The following is a 17,347-nucleotide window of genomic DNA, read 5'->3' on the forward strand; positions in this document are numbered from 1 at the left end:
ATTTGTCCCAGCTGCCGTTGCCTCCTCTAGCCTGTCTAGAATGCTCCTCCCTCTCCTGGGCGTGGACGCCTCTGTTTTCACCTTTAGGACTCAGCCAAGATGGGACCTCCTCAAGGAGGCTTCCCTGAGCACCCACATTCCCTGTTGTTGCATGTGCCCTTTGCTTTAACAGCAAGGTCTGTGTGCATCTGACACACCGTTATACTGACGACCTCAGTAAGCTGCAGCCGTGGTAGGTGGTGGGCAGGAGGACCTCCACCCCCAGAGATGTGTCCATCCAAAGCCCTGCAACTCGTGAGTATGTCCCGCTATGGGGTAAAAGGGCCTTTGCAGATATGATGAAGTTAGGGAATTTGAGATGGGGTGATTATCCCGGATTATTCGGGTGGGCCCGGTGGTATCTCAGGACTCCTTATGTATGCAAGGAGGAGGTGAGAGCCAGAGAAAGTGGCTACAAAACAAGGAATGCAGGTGGCTTCTGGATGCTAGAAGAGTCAGGCAAACAGAACCTCCCCTAGAGCCTCCAAGAGGAGCGAGCGCTGCCCGCACCTGGACTCGAGCCCAGCGAGATTTCTGCTTTCTGACCTCCAGACCCATAAGAGAATACATTTATATGGCTTTATGCCACTAAACCTGTCTTACTTGTTGCAGCAGCAATAGGAAACTAGCACAGGGTCCATAACGCTTGGAAGGATGCCAGTCCCGAGATGTTAAAAAAAATGTCATTGAGACTCCAAAGGTGCAAAGCCAGTGGGCCAAGCGACCTGCCAACGACTTGCTCTATGGCAGTAAGTCCTAGGGGGGAGGGCACAGTCTGACACCCACTCAGCGTTAGCCTTGAGTGGGCTTTGAATGAGACGCGGTCTTGGGGCTTTGTTTAGTCCTGGGATCAAACAGGACGTTCCTGGGTTTATTTGTTTAGCTCCTTCTTCTCGGCTCCTCTGCCTCTGAGGCCAGATTCTTCACCTGAGTGCCTGACACCAGGAGGGCCTCTTGAAGCATTTGCTGCCTGGCTGTCTAGGCGTGAATTCTCGGGGATGGGGAGGAGACGAGGAAGAAATGCTCAGCAAGAAGGGGCCTGGGGAGCAGGGCAGGGCGTGGGCGGCGCTGGAGCGAGGGGCCCTGGGGAGTGCCTGGTCTCAGGGCTTAGACGCATGAACCCGGGAGAATGCCGGCTCATCTAGCGTGACCACAGCCCATGAATTTTCAACAAGAAGGAGAAATCTGGATTCCTGAGTGAATCTGCCCCATTTTAAAATGCTAATTCAAATATTTAAAAAGTGGTGGCCCACACTGACATGCATTGACCATGTCTGCTCTCCAACATGTGGCTTCTTGGAGCTCATCACGGGGATAAAGTAAGCTCTGTCCACGTTACAGGGGTCCCCAAGGGACTTTGAGGGCACAGGCACCCCTGGATAGTGAAGGCTGCCCCAGGTCTCCGTGACCACCAGGGCATGGGCGAGCCATCAACAGCTGGGCCAGCAACAGCCGGGCTTATGCGGTTCCAAATATAATTCTTATGTCGGAAGAAGCACTTCTGCATAGCATCCCGCTTAGTCCTTACAACCTGACATGTAGGCATCTCTATCCCCATTTTTCAGATGAGGACACTGAGGCGTGGAGAGGGGATGTGGCCTCACATCCCAAGGTCACACAGCTAGCAGGGGGCAGAGCTGGGGCTCAGCTCTCCCCACCCCATTCCCTGTCACGCAGCTGGTGGAGGGGGACCGGAATCCACCCAGGCCTCAGAAGGGACCCTCCCCACCCAGGGCAGGACAGACAGAAGGCTGCTCACCAGACTCCACTGACACAGCGCGTGGACAGCGCCCGAGGCATGATCTCCGAGCCCTGCTGCATGAAGCCCCCCACGGGGAACCAGAGGCTGTTGCCCAGTGTGTACTGGTTCTCCAGGATGTGAGGGCGTGCCCGCAGGCATGGGTGGGGGTTATACCACTCGTAGGGACTCAGCCTGTGGAGAGACATGGGAGTGAGGCATGGATGGAGCAAGGTAGAAAGGAAATACACACAAAGAAACACAGAGGCACATAGACACACAGAAGAGGCAGCAAGAGATGCACAGACAGGTGCAGAGAGAGAAACAGAGGAAGAAAGGGAGAGAATGGGAAGGGGATAGGCCCAGAGAGAGAACAGCAGAGTAAAATCAGAGCCAGAAGGTGGGATAGGGCACGCAGACAGAGAGAGAGGGAGAAAGGAGGCCCGGGAGTCTGAGGCCCAGCACGGGATATCCAGGTCAGTCACAGACACCCCAGCCCAGGGCTCTTCCTAGGTAGTAGGTGGTGGACTCACCTGGCGGCCAGGAACAGGACGCAGCTGACAGCCAGGTAGGCAAGAAGCATGAAGAGCCACACAGCAGGGGAGAAGGGGTCCAGGAAGGAGAAGTAGCCAGGCTTGCGGCCCTGCAGGGAGAGGGCGTGAGGCCTGGAGCCTCCCCGACCCGAGTGCGTTCCTCTGCCCCAGCCCTGCCAGGTGTCCATGAGCCCAAGTGGCCCCTCAGGGTCCAGCCCTCAGCCTCTGCTTCCCTTGGGGGCACAGGCGTCAGCTCCACTGCCAGCCCCCTGCCCTACAGCCTCCACCTGTTTGGGGAGCCATACCATGTGCACTCGGTAGAGGATGCTGATCCCCAGGGTCATGAAGGGTTTGGAGAAGTCGATGACCTTCTCCCGCTCCGCTGTGATGGTGAATGCAGCCACAGCCAGGTCTGCCTTCTGCTGGAGGGGAAGCAAGGCGGGGGCAGCGGGGTGGGCCAGGGAGACAGACGGGCAGTTAGGGAGATACGCACAGAGAGAGTTCCTGAGAGGCTAGCAAAGAGAAGGGAGAGGGACCAAAGGGGCCAGGAGCACGCACTCGCTCCAGAACAGCATCTGGGGCCCAGAATTGGACCCCTGTCACCTCACGTCTCTGGGACAGGCTCCTGCGGCCCCTTCCCTGCCCAGCCGCCCCTCTTCATCCTGTCAAGGTCACTGTGAAGGCCCTGCCTTAAAAAACCGCCACAGACCTGCTTAGCTCCCACATCCCCCGTCACCAGGTCCTGGGGAGAATGTGACATGGGCACTGAGATCCCAGGACACTGACCCACTCAGGTTTCTCTTCAGGCCTTGGTTTCCTCTTCTGTCTCTACGGCTCACGACATGGAACATTCACTACGCGCTGACTTTGCACCAGGGTCCACGCTAGGTAACACTTTCTATGGATTACCTTGAGTCCTCCTTCCAACATCTCCTGGAAGGCCACTATTAGCCCCATTTTACAGATGGAGAAACTGAGTCTCAGAGAGGCAAAGACACTCGTCAGTAAAGGCAGCAGCTGGGGGACCTTAACACAGAGATGGGACCTCAACTCTCCCGCCATCGGCTGGCACCGGTGACCTACATGTGTGCATCAAGGCACCCCTAAGACAGGACCGGCACCCAGCTCAACCAACAGAATGACCTCAGGCGGAGCTGCAAATGGTCTCAAGGCGGGGAGGAGTGCCTGGGATCCAGGTCTGAGGTGGCAAGGGAGGGGAGCCAGAGGGGTGGGACAGAGAGAAGGGCTCACGTTAGCGTCTGGTGGGCATACCCAGAATCCCTCATCCAGAAGGATCATTTCGCTCTAGCTCAAGGAGACTTAGCTGGCCTTTAGCTGTGGGCTGGACAGAAGACTGGGAAAAAGCCAGCACTTCGCACACCTTTCCCACTGCATTTGGCACACATGAGCACTGTGTCGGGTCATGCGTATGCCACCACTGATGTGTACACACCACGCCACATCCACACACACAGGCTGAGACACAGGCTGGCCCAGCGATGTACTAGCAGCATGGGTGCAGGCAGACAGACTCATGCCCTCGACACAGCGTAGGGAGCAGTGGAGACACACAGGGGAGGGGTGTTCCCTCAAGGCACACATGGCCCTCACATGTGTACATACATGACAGAGCGGGCAGGGTAGGGCGCTGGAAAGGGCCCGGTGTGGGAATGGGGAGCGCCGGCTCTGCCCTGGGTTCTCTGGGGGACCTCGGGCAGGGGCTTCCATGTCTCTGGGCCTCAGTTTGCTCATCTGCAAAATAGGGACGGGGTTGGGTGAGATGTCTCACACAGCACTCCCGGTCCCAGCATCGGGACCCGGCTCCCGGGACACCCCTTCCAGGCATATAGACTAACCCCCATGCCTCCACTGGACCCCAGAATTAACTCCAAATTCAAGCAGAGACCACCCACAGGGCTGAAATAAGAGTAGAGGGCCTGGCTCACTGGCTCAGGGGGACACACTCTCACAGAAGCAGCTGACACACAGAGCACATGAGGTAACACAGGCGTGGATGCAAGTGGGGCCCAGGTCAAACAGCTACCATGGGGTGAGTGACGTGGCTCCAGCCCCAGAGCAGAATCCAGAGGTGGCAAACTGCAGTAGGGGCCCAAAACACAGCTGGATCGGGGGGGGGGGGGGGGGTTGCATACCCTTGGGAATTCCCAGAGGGTGAGAGTAAGGAGCTTCTTGCCTCTTCTTACACACTCGCCACTCTTATGACTAACACGTGAGCTGCCAGGAATGATGACAGCTAATACAGGAATACTATGACTTTGATGCACCCTCAGGAGGTGCACCCCGGGAAGGCCCTTCCTAGGGGCCCGAGTCTCCCCTTCAGAAAGCAGGAGGCAGCAGCTTTGCAGACGGGGCTCAGGAGGGGGCTGTTGGACCCTAGGCCAGGCTCCAGGGGCCCTCTTCCTCCCCAAAGCGCTCCCAATGCCCTTCTGCTCCATCCCTTGCTCTGCTCCCTGGCCTCCTCACCCACTCTGGACAGCTCATTTCAGGCCAACACCTAGGCCAAACCGCTTCTTCCCTTTCCCGAATTTTCTACCTCTCCTCCAGCAGCAAGGGCAGAGACTCTACTGCTAAAACACACCTCAGATCTGTCCACTCCTGTCCATCCCCCCCGTCCAGGCCCTGACCATCAGAGTTGCTCTCCTCACAACCACACCAGCCACCTCACCAGGCACCCAACCATCACTCAGAACCCCATAGTCCAAATGGAAGGTCCCCTTCTTGAAAGCCCTGGGTGGCTTTGCACTGCCACCTGCAAAAAATCCCTTTTGTGGCCAAGAGGCCCTGGTGATCTGAAACTCACCACCTGCTGGCTTCGCCTCACGCCCCTTTCCCCTCACCCACTGGGCTCCAGCCACAATGGCTGCCTTTTGCTCTTTGATACAGAAAGCTCATTCCTTACCTCAGGGCCTTTGCATGCGCTCCTCTGGAGCTCTGCCTCACCATTCAAGATTTAGCTCACATTTCCCTCCTTCAGCCCTCTCCACAGCAGCCTCCAGACCCCACTTACAGGGTCCTCTCTCTCATATTACCCATTACCCCGTTTTATATCCTACTTTGCACTACTGGAGATGACCCTGCCTGTTTGCTTATTCATGGACTAGCTTTCCTACTAAATTACCAGTTCCTTGCCTATCTGGTTAGAGGTACACCCCAGAACCTACACAGGGGTTCCCAACACTGCTGGATGTTGACCAAGCCTGGCCTCTCTGAGCGGCCCCCAGGGCTGCCCCCATTCCCCGCCATACTCCTGAGCCTCTCACCCCGTCTCACTCAGCTGCTTTCCAGCCTCCACCTCAGTGAACACTGCCTTTGCATGGAGCCCCCCACTCTGCACAGAACTGGATCCCACCCACCCCGACAGGGTTCCCTGAACCCTCCCTCCTCTGTGGCACCTTCTCTAGACCCTCCCAGGCTCAATGCCCTTGGATCTACCACAGCCTTTAGCTCAGTTTGGAAAACATGTTTGCATCTCTGCCTCCACAACGAAACCTGCAGAAGCAGGGCAGGCTGGAGGCACCGTGTCTGCCACAGGGAAGAACGAGGAATGTGCCCCCTTCTCCGGGGACCTCCAGAGTGACCCAGACAGACAACGCTCTCTTTCCCCATGCTTCACGGAAATTCGCCTGGGCCCAGAGGCTCACCCTCACACAGCACGCACCTCGTGGCCACTGTTTCAGGGCTCCCCTCGCCCAGAGTAGCTCACGTAGTCCCCAGAGCAGCCCTGTCGGGGACCATCCTTCCCATTTCGCACATGAAGAAATGGAAGCAGAGCGGAGGTAAGCTCCTGGCTTATAGCTGACCCCGTGGTGCAGAATTGGTCCCCCTCTCAGGGTTTCACCTGTCCACTGTCCCCACCCTCCATGGCCAGCGGCATTGGAGGTCAGGGTCCAGGTCCTGGGGAGCTCAGGAGATGGGTGCTTTGCATGTGACTAGAGGGAAAAAACGGGTCCTTGAAATTCTCGTCAACACACAGCCAGCAAACTCAGCCCCCACCCTGTCCCCGGGGTCATCCCAGGCAGAAGCCCCCACCCTCTCCCCAATATCGTCCTTGACATCTCTCTACCCCTCACTGCTTCTATCCTCAAGCTCTCCTGATTCTGCCACCAAACACTTCCGAAATCGATCGCTTCCTCCAACTTCTCGGCCCTGCTCCTGCCCCTATCACCATGTCTCAGGACTGGAAAGCTCAGCCAGCCGCCCAAGGGGCCCCAGAAACTACAGCCTCGGTCATAGAAGCCCTGCTTAAAGCTGGCAACAACTCCCACTCTCCTTACGCTGTCCCCCGTACTCCTCACCCAGCCCCCTGAGGCCCTGTGCCACCCGGCATCCACCCCCCTGCCACATAGTGAACGCGTGTGATCCCCCAACGTGATGGTGTTAGGAGGCGGGCCTTGGGAGGTGAGGAGGTCATGAGGACGGAAGCTCATGAACAGATTTAGTGCCCTTGTCCCATTCCATCCAGAAAGCAGAACCATCCTCCACCACATGCGGCACAGCAAGATGGCCGGGTGTGAACCAGGAAGAGGCCCCTCACCAGACACCAAATATGGCGGCACCGTGATCTTGGACTTCCTCCGTCTCCAGAACGGTGAGAAATAGATTCCTGTGGTTTAGCAACCCCCCCACCCAGTCTGCAGTATTCTGTTACAGGAGCACAAACAGGCTAAAACACCCACCACCTTGCCCTGCATCCCCTCCCCACTGCAGTCACTCTGCCCATTCTGCCTGTCCATACACTCATCTACCTACTTAACAAATACTTGGGAATACCCATCCCCGACCAAGCACGGTGCTAGCTTTGGGGATCCAGCAGTGAAGATGAACATGAAATGGCGGGTGGCGACAAGCGCTATGAAGAAAAATAAAGCAAGGCAAGGGGCTCGCGATTGCTGGAAGACACTAGTTTGGACACACTCCCTGCTGCAGGGAGGTCTGGAGGACGAACGTGAAGGAAGGGAAGGGGGCTGGGTTCTACTCCCAGGACAACACAGGACACCACATCGGAAGGTGTGAGCAGGGGGTGAGGTGATCTGGCCACCATGAGAACACACCACAGGGGCAAGAGTGAAAGCAGGGGTCTTGGGGACCAAACGAAGTCCATGGAAGTACTTGGGAGGGGGACAGCTGGGTCATGGTGGAAAGAAGTGGTCAGATTTGGACTTTGTTCCGAAGAGAGGACAGACACATCCTCAAACCCTGCAAACTCTGGTAAGGTCCTCTTAGAGCCTTTGGAACTCTCCTTCCACCTCCCCCTCCACACCCTAAATTTCCTAGTGGAGTCACTTATTTCTTACGGAAGATTTCCCTCCACAAGGGGACACTGACATCTAATCTCTGGAATGAAATCAGGAAAAATCCAAATGATGAGCCATCTGTAGAAACAATGGGGCGGAGGGGCACCTGGGTGGCTCAGTGGGTTAAAGCCTCTGCTTTCGGCCCAGGTCATGATCCCGGGGTCCTGGGATCAAGCCCCGCATCGGGCTCTCTGCTCAGCGGGAGCCTGCTTTCCCCCATCTCTCTCTCTGCCTGCTTGAGATCTCTGTCAAATAAACAAATAAAATCTTAAAAAAAAAACAAAAACAAAAACAAAAACAGAAATGATGGGGCGGGGAGGCTGTCTCAATGCCGAAAAGCCAGCCAGCGTGCTTGTGAGCATCCCCCAGCCCCAAACTCTACCCCAGCTCTGTGCAAACCGTGGTTCTGCTTTGCCACGAGCTCCCGGTCAGTAGGGGGCGGCAGCGGGACTCTACAAGGCGGGAGGAAGGCGAAGGCTTGCCCTGCAGCAGCCTTTTGTCCTGGGGCAGCAGATGAATCCAGTTTGTGGCTTCCCTGCACTTGCAGAACCAGCCTCACCGAGTCCCACCCCCACCCCACCCAGGGAAACCAGTGCCAGCCAGCTTCCAGAAGCCAGTTTCCAGTAGTTTCTGCTCCTCTCTCCGTTCCTTCAGAACTAGGGAAGCCCCCAGTTCAGTTCCTGCCTTGCCACCTCCATGAGAGCTGAGAGTGAGAGTGTGGAAACTGCGGCCCTCGGGCCAAATCCATTGCCCGATTTTGTGAATAAAGTTTTATTGGAACACACCCTTGGCTTCTCGTTTAGGTATCGCCTACAACTGTTTTCCATCCAACAACAAAGTTGGAGCGTGGTGACAGTATGGCCCAAAGGTCGAAAATACCATCAGTCCCTTTCCAGAAAAAGTTTGCTGATCCCTGCGTTGGAGTTCAACTTTTACCCTCTTCGTTACCGTGGTAATGGTAACAGCTCTTCATTCAAACATACTGCACGCCTTGTCTCCTGGCAGGACCCTGACTCACGCAGAAAGGACAACAGCCAGGCCACAGGAGCACTCAGGCCACAGCGGCCCTCACTGCTCAGTCTCTGGGAGGGCCCAGCAATAAGCATTTTCTCAGGAGAACAGTGAGCCTCAGAAGACAGCACCATCTGCTCTCAAACCCCAGAGGTCTGCGCCGTGAGTCACCCCTGGGTGCCTCTGTCCCTGTTTGCCACCTGCACTCTGCATATCCCAGGATCTGCTGGGTCATCGGGCCCAGGAGGCAGATCGGCTGTGATCTGTCACAGCGCCTTCGTGCGCTCCGGGCCTCCCTCAGAGTGAAAAGCTGTGTGGGGTGTTTGGTAAGTGGGCTGAAGCAGGCACACAACTCACTTCCAAATCCACGAGCCCCACCACACGTCACCGGTACCAGACACGCAGCGGCCCCTCCTCAGACGCCCAAGTTTCAGCTCCGTGAGGCCTCTTGTCTGGGTTTCTGAGTTTTCACCTTTCCAGCTCCTTCCCCGTCCTGAGGCCTCAGGAAGGTGGCTGTTTCCTGCACCCCTTACTCCAGGGTCCCTTCCTTTGCTTTCTACGCTTTCAGTCCTGTGTTTAACCACTCAACCTCTATGTAACAGTTCTTTGTATCAAACGCGCTCTGTCCAAGTAGCTGATGTGATTCTGTTCCAGTAGCTGGTGTTGTTTTCGTGTCCACTTGGACCCTGACTGGCGGAAACTGGGTGGCTTTATTGCCAACCCCCTTAAATGTGACTTCCTGCTCACGAGATCCTATCGGTGACACTGTCCAGATCAAGTCCTCCCCAGCCTAGGTGACCGCGGAAGGCGAGGGAACGGATGTCGCCCCGAGGCGAGACGGAAGTCTTCTGGTAGGCCTCAGAAAGCAGGCTGGAGAAAACCGCATTTGCCAGGTCAGCAGCTCACGCCAGCTACCAAGGCTGTGTTGACTTGCTCCAGGAAAGACACTTCATTTGGGCCAGCGACTGCAGTTGGAGTCACCGCCTGGATTCCATTGACAATAATCCCCAGTCATCGGCCAAGATCCATCTGCCTTCTGCACGGGCCGAACCGGCCAGCTGACTAGGGATGAGGTCATTACCTCTGCTTCCTTCAAGCCGTGCATGGCAGCACCGATCTCTGCGATTCCCCCAAAGGATGTAGAACTGCTTTTGGGGTTCCTATCCTGAGAAAGACGGGCAATTCTAGGAGCTTCCGCTTGGTTCTTTTACCATAAGGGCCCTGATTTGAGGGCCATGCAGTTCTCTTCCAAGTATACAAGTGGGACATGGGAAAACTCAGGGTGGGTCTGTGGACCTGTCAGGCCCATTCCAAGCTGAACTTGGACTCAGACTCTGTCTGTCACCTGACCAGGCCCACTGTGGTCCACTAGGCAGAACAGGAAAAATCAAAGTGCTGTAAAAATGACCGGGGGTGCAGGGGACGAGTGTCTCAATTTCTAAAAGCTAACCAAGGGGTGCCTGGGTGGCTTAGTGGGTTAAGCCTCTGCCTTCGGCTTAGGTCATGGTGTCAGGGTCCTGGGATCGAGCCCCGCATTGGACTCTCTGCTCAGTGGGGAGCCTGCTTCCCCCTCTCTCTGCCTGCCTCTCTGCCTACTTGTGATCTCTCTCTCTGTCAAAGAAACAAATAAAATCTTTTTAAAAATTTAAAAAAATAAAAGCCAACCAAAAACCTTCTGTGTGAGCAGGAGCCTGCATAGGACCCACTGCGGGTTTTCTGGAAAGTGGTTTGACGACCTATAACAAAAGCCATAGAGGGTCCTCCTCCTTGGCCTCGTCACTCTATCTGCAGAATCGGTCCTAATCAGCTGCAGTGCAGGCAAAGCTTTCGTGCACAAAGATGTCTGTTTATGGTTGTTTATAACGGCACAAACAAATAAAAAATGCCTGGAAACAACAGAGTACAAAACCATGCTTCCGTGAATTACAGTCTGTCTGCTCGGGGATCAGTATCGGCAGGCCAGGTAACGTTCTATTTAGGTGGGAACGATAAGCTCTTATTTTTGGCCTTCGGGCAGAGGGGTTTTTTGTTTTGTTTTTTTTTTTTTTTAGAGATTGATAATACCTCTTGTTGGCAAGAGTGTGGGAAATGTGACATTCTCGTGCACTTTTGGTGGGAATATAAATTGGCGGAACCTTTCTGAGCATCCATTTGGCAGTCTCTCTCTGCTTAAAAAACATTCACGCTCTCTGACCCGGTGCTTCTGCGGTTAGGAGTTTCTCCTTTGGGAACACGCCCACCAATCCACAGGCCTAGTGCATGGTGGCCGTGTCTACACTGGCAAACACAGGAAACCACCCAGACAGGGGATGTGTTAAATAATTCATCCTCGGGGCACGTGGGTGGCTCAGTGGGTTAAAGCCTCTGCCTTCGGCTCAGGTCATGATCCCAGGGTCCTGGGATCGAGCCCCGCATCAGGCTCTCTGCTCAGCAGGGAGCCTGCTTCCTCCTCTCTCTCTGCCTTCCTCTCTGCCTACTTGTGATCTCTGTCAAATAAATAAAAAAATATTTAAAAAATAACAATAATTCATCCTCAGCTGCACGATGAAATCCATATTTCTCCTCTGGAGTTTTGGATCGTCACCTCAAGTGATCCCTGCCCAGAGACAACCCCTCTTTCCCCAAGCCCCCCAAAGTGCGCCTCCCACGTCCTCCCCAGGGTGGCAGCTGGCCTTGCCACCCACCCAGCTGCTCAGGCCACACTGCAGTCACCCTGGATTCCTGTCTCCCTCTTGAGCACCCCTGACACAGCCACTGCCGGAGTATCAGCCCCTGTCTTCTGTCTCCTGGACCTTCCGACAGACTTCTAAACAGAGAATCCTGTTTCTGCTTTTGCCCCACTACGGTGATTTCTCAAGAGAGCAGCCAGAGTAATCACTTTTAAATGATTTAAAAATTAATCAAGGTCATACTTCCATACAGTGGAACATTATTCAGCCCTAGAAAAGGTGGTAACTGATCTACGCTTCCACATGGACACATGATGCCAAGTGAAAGCAGCCACACATAGACAGCCACATAGCAGGTGATGCCATTTACAGGAAATACCTAGAATAAGTAAATCCATGGAGATGGAGAGACTGGTGGTGGCAGATAGGAGTCTGGTGGTTGCCAGGGGCCGGGGTAAAGGGGAATGGGAGCTGACTGCTGCACAGGTATGGGGATTTCTCTGGGGCTCACAAAAATGTTTTTAGCATGAGGTAGAGGTGACCATGAATAGGCTGCCTGACCCTGCATTACACACTTTAAAATGATTCGTTTTATGTTATATGAACTTGACCTCAATAAAAAAAGAAAGAAAACCAATTAGCTCACGGCACATTCCCTGCCTAAACCCTTCCACTGGCTTCACACACAGTGAAAATAACATCCCAGGGGCACCTGGGTGGCTCAGTGGGTTAAAGCCTCTGCCTTCGGCTCAGGTCATGATCCCAGGGTCCTGGGATCGAGCCCCACATCGGGCTCTCTGCTCAGCAGGGAGCCTGCTTCCTCCTCTCTCTGCCTTCCTCTCTGCCTACGTGTGATCTTTCTGTCAAATAAATAAATAAAATCTTTAAAAAAAAAAAAAAAAAGGAAAGAAAATAACATCCCAGCTCCTTATCCCGCAAGGTCCCCCGTGATCCAGACTCCACTCTGGGACCTCATACTCTCCCTCACCCACCCCTCAGCCCAAAGCTCTGTGATGGAGGTGATATCATCTCCATTTCAAGAGGGGACATCGAGTCCAGAGAGGGGACGTGGCTTGTGGGGACCACATGGGAATGCAGGCAGCTGAAGCCAGCCCTGCCTGACCCCAAATGAGCTCATGACTATCAGGCCACGGCACAGGCTGCTCAGACTCTCCGTCAGGATCCGGCACGGACGGCCCCGGCTGCCGAGCGTGCTGGTGGCTCTGGGCTCTCAGCTCTCAGCTCGGTGGGCCGAAGAGCCTCCCTAAGGACGGCCCCCTCCAATCACAGGTCGGTGGGGCGTATAAAAGACTGCCCCCCCCCAACCTCAGCCCCAGAGATGCCTGGGGGATACCTGAGGCCCAGTCAGAGCTGCATCTCAACTCTGCTCCTTCCTCTGCCCGGCCCACTCCTTCTTGCCCTCCCAGGGCTGGTTTCCAAGGGGGCCTCCTGCCTGCTAATCTCCACTCAGAGTCTGCTTCCCCAGAACACCCTAAAACAGCTGCTTTGTCCTTGAGGGCGGGGGCCGGAGGGCACAGATTTTTATCCGGGGCGGGGAGTGGGGAGGAGAGGCAGTCTGGCAACAGCCCATGAATGACAGGTCAGACTTGCATTGTAGAGGATCCTACTGGAGGACACAGCATAATGGAGAAAGCTGGGAGGCCAAGAGGCCAGTGAGGAGGCTGGGAGAGGGGCGGGAGCCTGAAGTCACACAGAGAGAACAGGGAGCAGGCCAATTCCTGCAGCGGCCACTGGGTGGACTAAATGGACGGTAATTCAAGACTGGCCTGGGGATGGGTGGGGTGACTGGGGAGACTCTGGTGCCCTGGACTGGCTTCCATCTGGAGTCACTCATCAGCTCCGGGCCAGCCTGATGGGACCAGCCCTGGCTCTGCTGGTCGCTAGCCGTGTGGCCTGGACGTGATGCCTTGGTGTCTCACTCACCATTAGAGAAAACAGGGCTAATACCAGGCCCTCCTTGTGGGGTGGCATTCGCATGGCTCAAAACGCTTGGGCAAGGCCCCGGCCTGGGGTGAACGGATCCTCGTGTCTACTCCAGGCTTCCTGAGTCCCTGCTGGGGGTCTGGGAAAGGCCCTGGGTCAGACCCCCTGGCTGCAGACCCACGGTGAGGGGGGCAAGTCCCTCTGCCTCTGAGCCCTGGGGCAGCAGTGGGAGGTCCTTTAAGTAACACTTGAAAAGCCTCTGGCATGGGGGTTGGTGATGACAAAGGCAGCTGCTGCTGCAGCCGCCCAGGAGGTCACAGCCAGGACGGTGAAGCTCCGTGTCCGTGGCCATCCCATGGCAGACAAGCAGCTGAGCCTCTGCAGGGCCAAGCCCCATCCCTCCTTCGCGCTCTGAGTCCGCTCCTCCTCCAGTGTTCTCTCCCTAAATGTCATCGCCATCAGCCAGCTGCCCGAGCAACGGAGAGGCTCTGTCCTTTCTCTAGAGTTCCCTGCCCCAGGCCGTCACCAAGCCCTGGCACTCTCAGCCTCCCCGTCTCCATCCTTGTCATCCCCCTACCTCCCTGCAGGTCATCCTGACCACCCCTCCACCCCTGAGTGATTCTGTTTCCTCACTTGAGCCAGCTTGAGACCTTTGGGGGTGCGCCATGAGCCCCCTGCTGACAGCCAGGCTCATTTAGAGCAAGGCCAGGCCTGGCTATTGTATCCCCCAGGGTATAGCACAGCACCTGGTACATAGTAGGCCCTCAGTGAATGCTAGCCGGCTGGAGAACAGACAGACCCACGAATGTATGCGGGTGCTGGCCAAGCCAGTCGAAATAACATTAATAAGAACGTGAGCGGAGCACATGCTTGCAGCTCCCACAACCTGCCAGGCTCCTGTTCTAAGCCCTGGGAAGAACACATTTCACGCTCAACGGTGTGTACTAGTTACCATTATCTCTCCGATTTTACTGTTGGAAGAAACATCGCAGAGAGGTTAAGGAACCTGCCCAAGGTCACACAGCTAGTAGGCAGCAGAGCCAAGATACCAACAGGGCTTGGGATCACAATGACAAGCCCACGCATCCGGAAAGCTCTGGGCCTGTGCTGTCCTAGCCCCAGACACCACCCCCAGACACCACTTAGAATCTTCCAAATACCCCACCCCTACTGCGGGGCAGGCCTGAGGCGCTTCCCCAAGGTCATGCAGCTGCAAAGAGGACTATTACCTACTTATTTGTTGATGAAGAAACTACAGGGACTCGGGCTGGGGGCTACTCTCCTGCCGCCTACCTATTTCCAGGGACCCTAAAGAATGCTCTGAACCCACATGGCTGAGGACCAGGATGTAGAAATGGAAGTCAGGAGGTGGAGGTGCCGGGCCACCAGCTGTGTATGCCCTCTGCCTTCTTGGATTCTGGCTGAGGGCCCTTCGAGAACCTACCCGGGACAGAAGCTTTCAAACAGGCCAGCAGCGGCAGGGCAGTGCCTCGGGCCTGCTCGTGGGGTGGGGTGGGAGAGGGCCTAGCCACCAGGAACCCAGGGACACCCCCCCAGCCCTGCCCCCGCCACAGCTATTCTGCTTTGTCCCGGCTTCTGAGGGTGCCTTCAACTGGGGCTGGGGGGAGGAGAAAAACGGTTCTGCAGTCAAAATAGCTCTTGAAAATCAGTGCCTTAAGGAATAAATGCCCTTGTCACATAAAACGGCCTTCTCAAGTCTACTGCGGTGACATTCAGGGACTTGGATGCACTGAATTCTGGGATGGAAGAGACATGAGGGTGAGGATCCTTCATGCCCTCAGCCAAGTCCAATGTCAAGGCTTCCCTGACTGTTCGTGGCCATCCATCCCTACTCTGCACACCTGCCCTGGCTGGCTGGGGCCGGTGTGTCTCCCCTGGCACAGCCCTGGCTCCAGGCCTTCACTCACATGGTTTCTCCCGCCTGGAATAAAAAGAGGGACTACATATTGAGATCTCCTGCCTCTGACGAACAGCATGGGTGGTGCTGTCCTCGTTCCCTGAAACCCTCAGGACAGACCTGAGAGGCATCATTATCCCCATCCGAGGGAGGGAAAAAGACAAGTGAAGAAAAGAGAAACAACTCACCTGAGCATTCAAACCCAGATTGGTCTGACTCCAAAATATGTTTTCCACACCACCCTCACCTCCCACCTCCCACACCCCTGCCTCTCTCCCTCCTCCCCTTCATCCAAATCCCACCCACACTCAGGGCCCTTCCAGGGCACCCCACTCTGTCTCACCCTGACTCCCCTTCTGTAAATGCCATTTCCTCTGCTCTGAACACATTCCCCTGTTCCCATACCCCCTTCACTTTGCTGACTCCTTCATACCCTTTGGGAATCTGTTTGGGGGTTACCTTTCCTGGGAAGTCCTCCCTGGACCGGCTGGGTCAGGAGCCTCCTCTGGGTCCCCCCTCGCAGTTTCCCCCATCACAGCCCTAAGGGTTATCTTGTGGTCATTTGTTCTCCGGCTTCCTAAAGACACCCTAACCTTTCGAGAGCACGGTCCAGGTCCCCTGTGCTCACCACTCTATCCTAGGCCCAGCGTGGTGCAAGGCACACAGACGGTGCTCAATAAACACTTTCTGAGTGAGTGGACTTGTGAGTACAACAGGCAGCCTCGATGCATCTGCAACAGGCCAGGCCCAACTGGCAGGCACCAGCCACAGGGCACAAGCGAGCGCCATCCCTGTCTTCCCGGTCCAGCCCTCCTTCCGGCAGGAAGCCTCTTTCCACCTCTACAGTCTCTGTCCGATTCTAACTCTGTCTTTTTTGTTCACCCAAACAATGCCTGAGCACCAGTGGAGCCAAGGGATGCTAGGGGAGCATGTGGCAAACAGGACCCAGGAGATGAGGCCTCTCCACCCTCCGCCTGGCCATGCTGGCCCTGTGGCGTTCACCGGGCAGAGGAACACAGAGCACCTGCTGTCCTAGGCCCAGCTGGTGGACGCGCCACTGGCTGCTTGCCTGCCGGCCTCCCCACACCCACCCAGGCCACGGCCCCTTGCCCAGACCCGGCCCAGCCGTACCCGGTTGATGAGCTCGCCGACCATGCCTGTCCAGGAGCCGTTGGGCTCAGGCGCCCCGTACAGCCCATCCTCCACCAGCCGCAGGCGGTAACGGAAGCGCAGGAGCTCAGCCAGCTCACGCAGCATGTCCACACAGAAGCCCTCGAAACGCTCATTCCCAGACAGGGCCTGGAAGTTCGGCCGGCGCATGACGTAGGGGTTCTCCTGGGAAGCAGCAGAGAAGAGAGGTCAGAGACTGGGCAGCTAGGGGCTGCTCGAAGAGCCTGGAGCCCTGGCCAGGGCCGCCAGATCGGGAATCCGCCTCCGAGAGGGATGGAGTCAGGGCATCTGTTCCTGGCCTGAAGATGCTCAGTGGGGTTAGGCCTGGAAGCTGCCGGCTGTGATCTCGGGACGCTGCCCCCTCCCTGCAGATCACAGGGAGCAGTGTTCAGCTCTGCCGGCCAACTTGATGCTCAAATGCTTACCAGGGAGGCGAGTAACCTAAGAGTGAATCACATTGGAAGGAGATTATGCCAAACTGGAAGAGGGGCTTTCAAATTTCTGACCATGATCATAGTAAGAGATACATTTTACTTTGCAATGCAAGTCCTACGCACGCATATGCATACTTAAATAGACTTTGTTCCTCAAAAGAGTTCTTACCCTTAGGGACCAAAAGGCAGCAGACCCTGATTATTTTCCGTTCTGCTCCACTTCACTTTTCTTTTTTTTTTTTTTTTCTTTTTTAAGATATCAATATACCCAACATGGGGCTTGAACTCATAACCCCGGGATCGACAGTCCCATATTCTACTGACCAAGACAGCCAGGTGCCCCTCTTGTCCCCACGATCGGTACCGGCCCCCTGAACTGACTTGATGAGCTAGCAAGGGATCACAGGGTCTGCCCCACCAGGATCAACAGCCTGCCGACATCACTGTGAGGGAAGCAGGCCTGAGATGCCAGATGGCCCGACGTCAAGAATTCTGGAATCCTTGGCTGTTTTGCAAAATGTCCTGATTATAAAGGTTAACAGCAATTCACATTCTAATACCGATTCTGGTAATGCT

General features: G+C 55.7%; 1 protein-coding gene across 3 annotated transcripts in view; it reads right to left on the minus strand.

Annotated features, from left to right (window-relative positions):
* Positions 1-17,347, minus strand: part of GRIK5 (glutamate ionotropic receptor kainate type subunit 5) — a 52,819-nt gene that overhangs the window by 16,723 nt on the left and 18,749 nt on the right. For 2 of the 3 annotated variants that reach the window (XM_032849631.1, XM_032849629.1), the window contains 4 exons: positions 16,299-16,502; positions 2,616-2,732; positions 2,311-2,420; positions 1,799-1,972 (listed from right to left, as the gene is read on the minus strand). In XM_032849631.1, coding sequence (XP_032705522.1) covers positions 1,799-1,972; positions 2,311-2,420; positions 2,616-2,732; positions 16,299-16,502 — 605 coding nt within the window. The remainder of the gene's footprint in view (positions 1-1,798; positions 1,973-2,310; positions 2,421-2,615; positions 2,733-16,298; positions 16,503-17,347) is intronic. The other variant, XM_032849630.1, reaches the window with a different exon arrangement.

This window comes from Lontra canadensis, unplaced genomic scaffold, assembly GCF_010015895.1.
Source record: "Lontra canadensis isolate GAN:19392208 unplaced genomic scaffold, GSC_riverotter_1.0 scaffold235, whole genome shotgun sequence".
NCBI lineage: Eukaryota > Metazoa > Chordata > Mammalia > Carnivora > Mustelidae > Lontra > Lontra canadensis.